This window comes from Scyliorhinus torazame, chromosome 2 (assembly GCF_047496885.1).
Source record: "Scyliorhinus torazame isolate Kashiwa2021f chromosome 2, sScyTor2.1, whole genome shotgun sequence".
NCBI classification, from domain to species: Eukaryota; Metazoa; Chordata; class Chondrichthyes; order Carcharhiniformes; family Scyliorhinidae; genus Scyliorhinus; species Scyliorhinus torazame.
The window spans coordinates 36,097,780-36,111,038 of NC_092708.1; the positions used below are offsets into that span (position 1 = coordinate 36,097,780).

The 13,259-nt window shown below is 47.0% G+C and overlaps 1 protein-coding gene across 2 annotated transcripts in view; it reads right to left on the reverse strand.

Moving 5' to 3' along the window:
- The window catches only part of LOC140387064 (contactin-associated protein-like 5), a 1,365,877-nt gene that overhangs the window by 607,836 nt on the left and 744,782 nt on the right, over positions 1 to 13,259 (reverse strand). For both annotated transcript variants that reach the window (XM_072470084.1, XM_072470077.1), the window contains exons 12-13: positions 10,910 to 11,029; positions 3,999 to 4,199 (exon numbers count right to left, since the gene is read on the reverse strand). In XM_072470084.1, coding sequence (XP_072326185.1) covers positions 3,999 to 4,199; positions 10,910 to 11,029 — 321 coding nt within the window. The remainder of the gene's footprint in view (positions 1 to 3,998; positions 4,200 to 10,909; positions 11,030 to 13,259) is intronic.

Here is a 13,259-nt window from a genome sequence, read left to right on the forward strand (position 1 = left end):
CAGGTTGGGTGATATGCATGTCCCCTGGGAGCCCTCCCAAGAAGGGCCAGGGGATGGAGTGAGAGAAAAAAGACAGCTGGAATGGTGGTGATGTGAAAGTGTCTGTGAGAGAATGAGTGTTAATATGTGTCCCCCACTAATGGATATGTAAGATCTGCGAAGGGAGTAGCTGCTTGATTACATGATGAGAAGAGTTTGATTTTGGAGCGAGTTGAAGGATGACTTACCCTTCGTGGAGCAGATGAGATCATTCATCTTCTTCCTGCACTGCCTAGCTTTTCAGGGATGGCTGCCAGCCATGTTGACCTTCTGGATGAAAGCCTCACAGGTTGCAGAGGTGACACTGAGGTGCTTTTTGGCACCATCCTGCAGGTAGAGAACATGCCTCTGGGACCAGACTCCTTGAATCAAGACCCCGAATGGCCTACTTCTGCTCCTGCATCTTCAGACACCCGGTCAATCAAAGCGCAGTGCTGCTATCTTCTTTAAGTTGGTGGAGGGGTGACACCTTCGATTATATCCAAAGCCAGGTGGGCTGGGGAGAGCGAAGTGACTGTGTCGGACTGGCATTTAAATATGAGACCCACCAGCTGATGTCAGGTGGGAGAATCAGCGCCTGATCCACCAGCTGATTCAGAGCGATACTCGCTTGTTCATAATTAATTAGGTTCCATGCATGGATTCGGGTGGAGTTCCCGCCATTCCATCCGGCGGGAACGCTGCTGCCACTGCACTTTGACAAAAAATGGAAAATTCCGCACTTACTTTTTAGCTCCGGATGTATATGTGCAGAATCCTACAAATCTTCTGAGACAGGTAGAATCATGTATCCACAAAATGAATGAATACATGCCACGTGGCCCAAGAGATTCATCCTCTTCGACAGATCACATGTAAATTTGTTTGCTATTGTCTGGCCCAACTCATTTGATTTCATCAAGCTCCGAATAGCCACAGACAATGCTTCCGATAAGATAAAACTCTGGATTTTCTCCAAAAGAGTAATTTGGCAGGCATTATTCAAATTTTATCAGTTATACTGCATACAATGGTCCTGTGATTCCAAGATGCATAGCTATTGTTATGTGTGATTGTCTCAAACTACATTTAGGGGATTTTCACAGTAACTTCATTGCAGTATGAACATAAGCCTACTTGTGACAATAATAAAGATTCTTATTATTATCACTATCTTCTTGAACTTCATTCATAAGGAGATATCTGTCCAGGTATTAGAATAAAACACCTCGAGTTAATTTGTAGGAAGGGTTTTTTCTTTGTAACCTTGAAAGAGTTGATACATTTGTTCTTTAATAATACTAATTTGAACAGGCTAAATGGTGGAGGAAGCTCAGATAGAAATCTTGGAACACAGAGATATGTGTAAGATATTACACTTGAATAAATTATAAACACCCAAATTTATCAAGATCAGACGTTGTCTAATGTTTTAACAACCATTTATTCTTTTCAATGTTCAGCATTTCTGTCACTTTTCAGTTCATAAATAAGAAAACCTTTCCCGCACTCCTTTCCCCACACGACAATCTGTCAACAGTCCCAGATTAGAGTATAAACCCATCTCTTGCGAAATTATCGACATGCATCAAAAAGCTAAGTTTGCATATAGTTGCAGACTGCTTCACTTAGATCTTTAATTCCATGACTTAACTTTGAAATATAGGCACTGGGTTTGAACTATGTTTGTGCTGTGCTTCCATTCTGTTGTTCAAGGTGGCCTTCATTTCTTCATGCTGTTGAATGGTTGCGAACGACTTCCGGTGGCGGCCATGGAGTGAGTGGTCGCACATTTGGTGGCTCCCCCTCAAGGCGGATTTTCTTGGTCTTTTTCTGCCCGATGGGTAGAGTATCTGAGGGCAAAAGTTACAGGAGTGCCTGGGGAAGGTAATACTCGTCTGGTGTGGTTGGTGAATAGACCCGCGGACCAGGAGTGGTGCAAGAAAGAAAGAGCAGCGGGAGCAGGAGAGTCCTCGTGGTGTGCCACAGGGAAAAGATAGTGGAGGAAAAGGGGGCATCTTGCCTGCCCAGTGGTAGACGGAGCAGTTGGTAGCATTTTGTTTCTGAACAATAAATTCCTGCAACAGAGGATAGAGGCCCTGGATGACCTGGCCAAGGTGGTGGAACTGCTGTGGCCTGGGATTGAGTGAGTTGAGCAGAGGCTGGAGTCCCAGGGCCAGACGATGCAGAAAGGAGAGCAGATGGGGAAGGGGGGGGGTTCATTGGTAGCAGAGGTGGGAGTGATGCAGGAGAGTCAGAAGAGGCTGAGGGAAAAGGTGGAGGATCTGGAGAATTGCTCCAGGAGGCAAAATCTATAGATTGTCGGGATGCCTGAAGCCGCTGGGTATGTGGCAAGGACGCTGGAGAAACTGATGGGAGAGGGGACCTTCGATCGGCCTTTGGCGGTGTCCTTCCTGTAATGTGGTTACCAGAAGTGTACACAATACACCAGCATTTCACACAGTTCCACCATTACATCCCTGCTTTCAAGTTCACCACCTTGCCCAATAAAGGAAATCGTACCATGTGCTTTCTTGACCATCTTGTCCACCTACCCCAACACTTTCAAGGACCTGGTGGACATGCACTCCAAGGCCTCGCACTTCCTCAATCCCTCTCAATATATTTCTCTTCATTCAGTGTTTTCTTGCTTTTTGTGCCCTCCCCAAATTTATTACCTCATACTTTTCCGGATTGAATTCCATTTGCCACTATTCCGCCCACTCAATCATACCATTGATACATTATATTACATTACTTCAATTATATGTCACATTTAGATGTAACAAAGTATCTAATGTATTTATCTATCACAGAATTGTCATGGTGCAGAAAGAGGCCATTTGGCCCATCATGTCTGCACCAGCTCTCCAAACGAGTATCATGTTATGGTGCCATTTCCGTGCCTTCTCCCTGTACTCCTGCACATGTTATCTATTCAAGTAATCATCTAATGCCCTCTCGAATGCCTCTAATATTCAAGTAGTCAAAATGTATTCCTCATCGTTTTTGCACCATCCTTCTGCTCCCCAGACATCAAGATGTGGGGCATGATTCTCTGACCCCCCACCGGGTCGGAGAATCGCCGGAGGCTGGTGTGAATCCCACGCCCGCCGTGTCCCGAATTCACCACCACCAGAGATTCGGCGGGGGCGGGAATCGCGCCACGCCGGTCGGCGGGCCCACTCCCGGCGATTCTCCGGCCCGCGATGGGCCGAAGTCCCGCCGCTGTCAACCCTCTCCCGCCAGCGTGGATTAAACCACCTTTTGAATGGCGGGACAAGGCGGCGCAGGCAGGTTCCGGGGTCCTGGGGGGGGGTGCGCGGGGCGATCTGGCCCTGGGGGGTTCCCCCACGGTGGCCTGGCCCGCGATCGGGGCCCACCGATCCGCGGGCGGGCCTGTGCCATGATGGCACTCTTTTTCTGCCGCCTTCGCCATGCTCTTCACTATGGCGGAGGCGGAAGACACCCCTTCCCCTGCGCATGCGCGGGGATGACGTCAGCAGCCGCTGATGCTCGCGCGCATGCTTCGCCCGGCGAAGACCTTTCGGCGCCAGCTGGCATGGCGCCAAAGGCCTTTCCTGCCAGCCGGCGGAGCGGAAACCACTCCGGCGCGGGCCTAGCCCCTCAAGGTGAGGGCTTGGTCCCTAAAGGTGCAGAGACGTCCGCACCTTTGGGGCGGCCTGACGCCGGAGTGATTCCCGCCAGTCCACTACGCCGGAACCCCCCGCCCCGCCAGTTCAGGGAGAATCCCACCCCCGATTTAGGACACTCATTATGCATTGTCTGCGGAGGTTCCCAGTTTCTTAGGGTAGTGCTGTAGGGCATGACACTCCATGTCAAATAGAATTAGTGCCTTCTGACTGAAGCAAATTTTGCACTAGGCATCTCTTTGTCATGGCACTCAGAAGGAAGAGAGCGATATTGAGCCTTAATGTTGCAGTTTAATTAGTATTGTCATTTGTGGCACTTGTACTTACCCGGTGTATTTAAAAGGCGTGACCTCTTGCAGTGGTAGGTCACTTTCTGCTCACAGTAGTCCATGCTGTTAATCATGGCCCGAAGCTGTTCCATGCTGGCATTGTAGTTAAACTGCACGAGATGAGGTCTTTCTGCAGTGGAGCCTCGCACTTTGGTTAGATCAGTGTTGTTGTGTTGAATCACAGTCCAGGTTTTATCTTCTAATTTTTAAAAAAAGAAAATGAGAACATAGAAAGGCACATTATGGCAATGGTATACAGGAACAGAAATTGATTTGCAATGAAATTGAGAAAAGCTTTTACCCTGTCACTCTGATTTTCCTGGAACCAACCTTTGGTCTGGAGGAAGCACTATAATCATAGAATCCTACAGTGCAGAAGGAGGCCATTCAGCCCATTGAGTCGGCACTGACCATCTGAAGGAGCACCCACTGAGACCCATGCCCCCACCCTATGCCCAAAGCCCTGCTGCCCACCTAACCTTTGGACACAAAGGGGTAATTTAGCATGGCCAATCTACCTAACCCAAGGCCGGAATCAAACCCGTGTCCCTGGTGCTGTGAGGCAGCAGTGCTAACCACTGTGCCACTGTGCCGCATATATAGCTCAGATTGTGTGGTAGTAATGACAGTAAAAGTCAGCATCATCATCAATACTGCACCAAAACAGATGTTATGGGCCAGTGTCTAGAGAACCCCAATGTGTATCATGGAGTTCACCTGACCCACAACTTTTAATAGATTGGGGAGCACATGGGTCTATTGTATAGGTGTGATGCAACAGAGATCTACAGTATTTTAAAATTAAAACAATGTTTGTTTATTTATTTATTTATTTTTAAATAAATTTAGAGTACCCAATTCATTTTTTCCAATTAAGAGGCAATTTTGCGTGGCCAATCCACCTAGCCTGCAAATCTTTGGGTTGTGGGGGCGAAACCCACACAAACACGGGGAGAATGTGCAAACTCCACACGGACAGTGACCCAGAGCCGGGATCGAACTGAGAGCAGTTAGCACTTTGAAATAACCAACTGAGCATTCTTTAGCTCGCAGAGATTCATACACATCTTGCTGTGACTGCAGCTTCTCCAAATCTAAAACGAAACTAAACACACCCTGTAGCAGACAGCCAAAGCAAAGGTAAAAGCAGACAGACAGCCCAGCTCCACCCACACTCTGACATCACTGGTAAACACTGATTTCTTAAAGGTACATCCATCACAGCTATTTTATAAACCCCCATTTCTTAAAGGTACTCTCAGATGACAAGTTATCAACTTCAGGAGTCCGCACATGCACAGAATAACACAGATACTCAGAAGTGTTGTCCGTTTCTGCAGAAGGTACATGGTCAGCCTCTCTTCCTCAGACCAATCAACGGGAAATCTTTGAATTGATGAAATTTTATTGCAGTTTACTGTTAATCTCACTGTGAAAGCTCTTTAACAGTTACACCATGTTGAATGAGACGCAACTAAGTTTGTCAGGGTGTACGCTATTCATAATTAATGCCCCCCTCCCACATAGGTACTAACGACATAGGCCGGAATAGTGATGAGGTCCTGCAGAAGGAATTCAGGGAGTTAGGCAGTAAGCTAAAAAGCAGGACTTCTCGGGTTGTAATCTCAGAATTACTCCCTGTGCCACCTGCCAGTGAGGCTAGAAATAGGAGGATAGTGCAGTTAAACATGTAGCTAAACTGGTGCTGTAGGAGGAAGAGTTTCAGATTTTTGGACCATTGGGATCTCTTCCGGGGCAGGTGGGACCCGTACAAGAAGGACGGGTTGCATCTAAACTGGAGGGGCACTGATATCCTGGCTGGGAGGTTTGCTGGAGTCACTCGGGAGGAATTAAACTAGTATGGCAGGGGGGGTGGGAACCAGAATGTGAGCTTAGAAGGTGTAATAACTGAAGGGGAAATAGAGAACCAAAATAAAAGAACATCACCCTCAGACAAAACAAAAAAGGTGACACGTGTGAAAAGGGAGAGGTGGTCAATGCAGGATTGAGGGTGTTGTACCTAAATGCGCGCAGTATATGGAACAAAGTAAATGAGCTTGTTGTGCACACTGAAATTGGCCGGTACAATGTTGTGGGCATCACAGGGATGTGGCTTCAAGGGGATCAGGACTGGGGTCTAAATATCCAAAGATATGTATCCTATCGAAAGGACAGGCAGATAGGCAATGGGGGCATTGTTAGTAAGGAATGAAGTTAAATCGATAGCAAGGAGCTATATGGGATCAGACGGCATAGAATCTCTGTGGGGTTGAGGAATCGCAAAGATAAAAAGATATGATGGGAGTTATGTACAGGTCCCCTAGCAGTAGTCAGGTTATGGGGCAGAAAATAAATCAGGAGATAGAAAAGGCATGTAAAAAAGGCAATATTACAATAATCATGGGGGACTTCAATATGCAGGTGGACTGGGAAAATTAGGTTGGTAGTGGATCCCAAGAAAAGGAATTTGTGGAATGCCTCGGAGATTTCTTTTGGAGCAGATTGTAACGGAACCTACTAGGGAACAGGCAATTCTGCATTTACTGATGTGCAATGAAGCAGACTTGATTCGGGAACTTAAGGTGAAGGAACCCTTAGGGAGCAGTGACCACAATATGATAGAATTTACCCTGCAGTTTGAGAGGGAGAAGCTGCAATCAGATGTAATGGTATTGCGGTGTGAATCCCACCCCGCTGCCCCGACGCCGACTGCCATATTCTCCGGTGCCGTTTTTCAGGCGGGGGCAGGACTCACGCCACACCGGTTGGGTGCCGATGGCAGCGGCCCCCCGGCGATTCTTCGGGCCCTGATGGGCCGAGCCATCGTCCATTTTTGGCCACTCCCGTTGGCGTGGGTTACACATGGCCCCACATGGCGGGAGCTGGCAGGTAAATCGGCGCGGGCGATCCTTGGGGGGTCGTGGGGGGATCCGACCCAGAAGGGGGCCCCCACGGTAGCCTGGCCCACGATCGGGGCCCACCGATCTGCAGGCGGGCCTGTTCCATGGGGGCACTTCTTCCTCCAGCACCGGCCGCTGTAAGGCTCTGCCATGGCCGGCGTGGAGAAGAGAACCCCCTGCACACGCGCCAAAATACGACTGCCGGTCTGCGCATGCGCGGAATCACGCCGGCGGTACTGCGCATGCGCGAGATCACGACGGCCGTTTCGCACATGCGCGAACTCGTGGAGTCCCTTCGCGCTGGCTGGAGCGGCGGCAACCTCTCCAGCATTCACCTAGCCCCCGAGACAGGTGAGAATTCCGCACCTTGGGGGCCCGTTGACGCCGGAGTCATTGGCGTCGGTTTTCCCACCGGCGTGGGGACTTAGCCCCGGAAGGGAGAATCCTGTCCCTTGTTCACGATTCTCTTAAAGTTAATGTGCAGGTTCAATCGGCAGTTAGGAAGGCAAATGCAATGTCAGTATTCATGTCGAGAGAGCTAGAATACAAGACAAGGGATGTACTTCTGAGGCTATATAAGGCTCTGTTCAGACCCCATTTGGAGTATTGTGAGCAGTTTTAGCCCCATATCTAAGGAAGGATGTGTTGGCCTTGGAAAGGGTCCAGAGGAGGTTCACAAGAATGATCCCTGGAATGAAGAGCTTGTCATATGAGGAACGGTTGAGGTCTCTGGGTCTGTACTCGTTGGAGTTTAGAAGGATGAGCGGGATCTTATTGAACCTTACAGAATACTGCGTGGCCTGGATAGAGTGGACGTGGAGAGGCTGTTTCCACCATTGCTGCAGTCTTTCTTTTAAATGCGCCCCCTTGGTGCTACTCACAGTCTCCTGACTGCTGACACCGCTGAGTGCTGCCTATGTCCTTGAAATGCTCAGAAGGCCTCTGGTCTCTTGGGAGCCCAACCAAGCCACACCCCCGGACACCCTTATACCCCAGCTGTATCATCAAGGGCCAAGCTCAATCTGGAGCCCACTCCTCAGAAGCACTGCCCAATTGTAGAGGAAGCAGGGGATCAGCAGAGCTCACCCCAACCAGAAGACAACTGCAATGTGACCCTTTGAACCCTCCCTGGTTCTCTGCCCCTCTCAGGACAGAGGACTCACCAGTGACCCCTCACCCCTCCGGATAACCAGCTGTCTCCGTCTGGTGAGACTGGCGGTGTTGACTGCCTCTGCCACCACCTCCCAGGCAGTGTTCAGGTGGGCAGGCTTGAGTCTGTGGCCCACGCTGAAGAAGAGGGTGTCTGTCCATTCCTCACTGGCGGACTGTGGGTCCATCTCGACTCCTGGCATCGGGGGGGGACAGGTCTTCTCTGAGCCACTTTGGTGGCTGCAGTGAGTGTGTGGCAAGTGGACTGTTTAAAAAATGGCTCCGGCTTCCAGGCTCTTTGACGCTAACTCCGGCCTCAGTGATTAGAATGCCCGCTGGGCCGGGAATTGCTCGGAATTTGTGCCAGCAGAGTGCAGGCCCATTTGCCTGTCCTGACTCTCTTACTGAATAGGGCTCCCAATGAGAACGTGAACCGCACACAATTCAGTCCTGGCGTCAACACTTAATCCCCCAAACAAAGAATTTTGCTCAATGCTTCCAAGGCTTATGGGGTGCCAGGTAAGACTTTAGCCTGAGGCGGTAAGGGAAATTGTGGGTGTGCATTCTGAGATTTTCTGCCAATTAAAATTAATAGTCAACTATGGGCTGTGTCCCCCTAAATAGCCACTTGTGAAAGTTGGTGCGAATGGAGGAATCAATCTTAAAATGCAGAAATTGATGATGAATACATTGTCACAGCCATATCATGCCCTTTATCATCTACATGACCTGTGTGGCTCCTTCTCTGGCATGAAGGTTGGCACCAAAATGCACACTCTATTCATATTCATAATGTTCCTGTACCAGGCTTTACAATTTCTCCAATTAAATTGCACGGCATGCAACTAATTGCATATGATTCACACCTAATGACTAATAGAAGTGTCAATATGTTTGTGACTGATATATTGATGGCAATTCTGTTCAAAACACATGACTCTCAGGCCCCTCGGAGGTACAACTGCTGTGTTATATGTCATGTGAGAGTACCTTTAAGAAATGGGGGTTTATAAAATAGCTGTAGTGGATGTGCCTTTAAGAAATGGGTGTTTATCAGTGATGTCAGAGTGTGGGTGGAGTTGGGCTGTCTGTCTGCTTTTACTTTCGCTTTAGGCTGTCTGCTGCAGGGTCTGTTTAGTTTTGTTTTAGACTTGGAGCTGCAGTCACAGCAAGAAGGTGTATTGTCTCTCTCTCTGCAAACTAAAGACTGTCTACCGATCCTTTGGTGATTTAAAACTAATACCTGTCTCAGTAGAGAAGTTAAACCTGATGTCTTTCTGTAAAAAGCATTCTTTTTGTCTTATGGATGTTGCAAGAAAAGATTAAGAGTTACTTACAGAGTACTGTATTCTTTGGGGGATTTATTGGTGTTGATAGTTGTTAAGATGTTAACGGTGGGTTTATAAACTGTTAACTGGTTTGATAAATAAACATTGTTTTAATTTTAAAATACTGTAGATGTCTGTTGCATCACACCTGCAAAGTAGGCCCGTGTGCTCCCCATAACCACAATCTAGTAAAAGTTGTGGGTCAGGTGAACTCCATGATACACTTTAGGGTTCTCTAAACGCTGGCCCATAACATACAGTTTTGAGCGTGAAAGCACATTGGGAAATATACTATGAGAGAAAATGTTAACCTCACTCATCACAGTAAAATCGAACATATTATAGAATCATTTCCTCATTCTTGATTGCCTTATTTAACCTATTTGCAATTGATACAATTTTTGATAGGTTTTCTGAAGATGAATTATTTTCTGCACTTAATGCTTTTCACAATAACTTTGTTGAAGCCTACTTGTAACAATAAGCGATTATTATTATTATTAGTTTCACTTCTTATTCAAATCTACATGAAGGCCCATTGTGTACTGCGGGCTCAAACTGACTATTGACTGGGTAGAGTGGCCCAGATCAATATCCTTTGAGAGGCTGAGAGCTGTAGAGGCAGAGGAGCCTTCCCTATCAGAGTTTGCTGGATTCAACCTCCCACAGTCAGAAATGCAAAGCACATCACCCGGTGTCCAAACTGAAATTTTAAAAGCTAAAGGCATCTAGAAATCATGAGGAAATATATTGAAAAGAAAAATCCAATTAAGGGCCAATTTAGCATGGCCACTCCACCCACCATGCACATCTTTGGGTTGTGGGGTTGAGACCCACGTAGACACAGGGAGAATGCAAACTCCTCAGAGATAGTGACCCGGGGACAGGATCGAACCCGGGTCCTCAGCAACATGAGCAGCAGTGGTAACCACTGTGCCACCGTGTCGCCCCTAAATGAGGCAATTTTTATTCAGCATTTAAACGGTGTCAGAAAATCAGAGGTAAGTTTTTTTTTCCCAAGTAGCTCTGATCTAAAAATCATGTCAAAATGTAAAGCCAAAGAATACGCTGGGAAACAGGAATCAGATCAGAAAATTGTGGAAATGCACAACTTGCCACTCAGGAACTGAAAGACCATTAGAGATTGATTCAGTGACCCTACTCTCCCAGTGGGTTCATGAATTGGTGCTACAATATGGTAGCACCAACTCCAATTACACTCCATGTTAGCATAACTTCCTACTGGGAATACAGCATTAGCCGTGGTGTTATAATGCCAATCATGTTTCCCTCAATCTCTGCCCAAGAACGCAATTCCGACTTTCTCCTTCAGCCCTGATTGGCATGTCTTCCATTTCATATTTATTTCTCATCTACGCTCAGAAAAACGTCACCTTGCAAAGAAAGATTAGAACAAAGAATAAATCTCTCAGGGGGTAGAAGAAAATATTTTGCCTGGTTCACGGTTTGTAACTTCCTATAGGTTCTGATTTATTGACTCTTTAAAGCAGAAATGATGTAAAGTAACTCACCTGTCATGTTACAGTACACGAGGAGTGGTCCCACTGGACCACTGCCATCTGCATCAATGGAGAAGAAACCTGATGTATTCCCTTTGTGTTTGTAAGCTTCACATGACTGTTCATGCAACGCTGCAGTAAGACAAACAAGATAAAAAGAGTTCTTTCAGTCTCGGCTTTTGACAACGTTGTGAAACCCTGGATCATGCAAACATTCTGCCAAACATCGAGAGTAAACTCTGGAGCAAAATGCCACGAAACTTGGAAATCTGAAATAAAACAAGAAATGGATCAGATAGCATCTGTGCAGTACTAAAGAAAACGAATAGACAGGGCTTGCCCATGGACATTGCGGCCCTAATATCAGGACCAAATCAGGGTATCAGGTCCACACTTGTTGGGAACCATGCGGGGGGGGGGGGGGGGGGGGGTGGGGAGGAGCTAATTTCTGAGGTGACCTCTCCCGTGTTTGGCGCCCTCTTCAGGGCATTGCTGAGGCTGGTAGGAGAGCTCCTCTGCCATGGTACCCTCTCTGGGTGATGGAATCTCGATCTCTGAAGGCCCTCCATCCCACCTCACCAGCCCCCCCCCCCCCCCCCCCCCCCCCGAGAAAATGCCATTCAGCCTGGAGTATCACTTCAAATTGGAGCTTTAATTCCTGAAAATAGCTGTCCATCCCCATTTAGCGGGCAGCCGAGCCACATATTGTCTGTCTCTGGGAAACCTTCTCGGTGGGGGGGGGGGGGAATGCATTGGGAAGACATCACTATTTTCCCAGCCATTCCACCTTTAAGCCTGCAACCCGGGGGTTGGAAAGTTTCATGCCATCATTTCAATCCATTTCAAAAAATAAATGACATTTGGGAGACGAGAAAGAAAAGACCCCTAAGAGACAATGTAATAATTATTTTATTAATTATGAAGACTCTTGATAGAGTTAATGGGTAAAGATTATTTCAGGTTTAAAAGTCAGTGGTGAGGTGTTATCAAGTGATAACTTGAGCAGCACAGTGACACAGTGGTCAGCACTGGTGCCTCATAGCTCCAGGGACCCGGGTTCAATTCCGGTCTTGGGTGACTGTGTGGAGTTTGCACTTCCTCCCTGTGCCTGCGTGAGTTTCCTCAGGGTGCTCCAGTTTCCTCCCACAGTCCAAAGATGTGCAGGCTAGGTGGATTGGTCATGATAAATTGCCCATTAATGTCCAATAGGTTACTTGGGGTTATGGGGATAGGGTGGAGACTTGGGGCCGTTGCAGACTTGATGGGCCGAATGGCCTCCTTCTGCACGTAAATTCTATGATTCTGAAATGATTCACAAGTGAGTTGAAAGATTATCGAGGATCAATTTATTTTTGCAGAGCATGGAGTTGAGTGGCTGAGGCGAAGACCATTTTGTTCTTAGATTAAAAAGATGAAACAGAGAAAGACCCCAGCTATGGGGAGGATGGAGACCACAGAATTAGTTTTGGATTGTTCTAGCTAAGTGCCAGCTCAGGCAGCATAGGACCAATGACACTTTGTGTTGAGAAACTTTGATGGCTCGATTAACCTATCTCTTTAATATTGAAAATGAGTTTGAAATTGGCAAGAAAAGAGTGGAGATTCAAAGTTAATATGGAGCTGGATTTATTTTGTTTGTTGAATTGAAGCATTGTGATTGGACTGAATTCTCCTTCTTTTCTGTAGGGTGATGTAAGGAATGCATCAGACCAGATAGATTGGCAAGGGTAACTCTTTCAGTGGATTAAGAGTTGAGGAAAGCTGTCTGGTGGGGGGAGGGGGAGGGTGACGGTAGAGGAGGAAGAGGGGATGGGAGGGGAACATTGAGAAAAAACGGTTTATTGTTCTTGGGATCCTTCTACATCTTATTCCACAAAGCTACTGATGGAGATAATCTGTTATTAAGGAAAGGAATGTACACCTTCACACACCAAAAAGTAGAATGATCATAAATAGCCTAGGTGAAACCCAGTAAGTGAATTAAACTATGACAGGGTTAGAAGGCACAATGATCAGCCTCAAGAAAAACTAGAGATATCATACGTTTTTCATCGATTAACCCCCTCACAAAGAAAGTGACTAATTATCTGGCTGAGAACAGAACTGGTGATTTTCGCCATAGACATTGAAAAAGCTGAGTAAATATCCTCGGTGTATTTTTTACCCATGAGGAGGAAGGGAGGAATGAGAACCCTTCTCTGAAGAGAGCTACCGGCCAAAGCTCAATAATGGAGATGTGGAGATGGACGAATATTCTTGGGAGGTTCATTTGATTTCTTTCAGCGATCAGAGAACATTTAAGCAGAGCTTTCCCTCAGAGGATTGAACAGGTCATGAAGAGTTCGCGACTGAGTTAATTGTA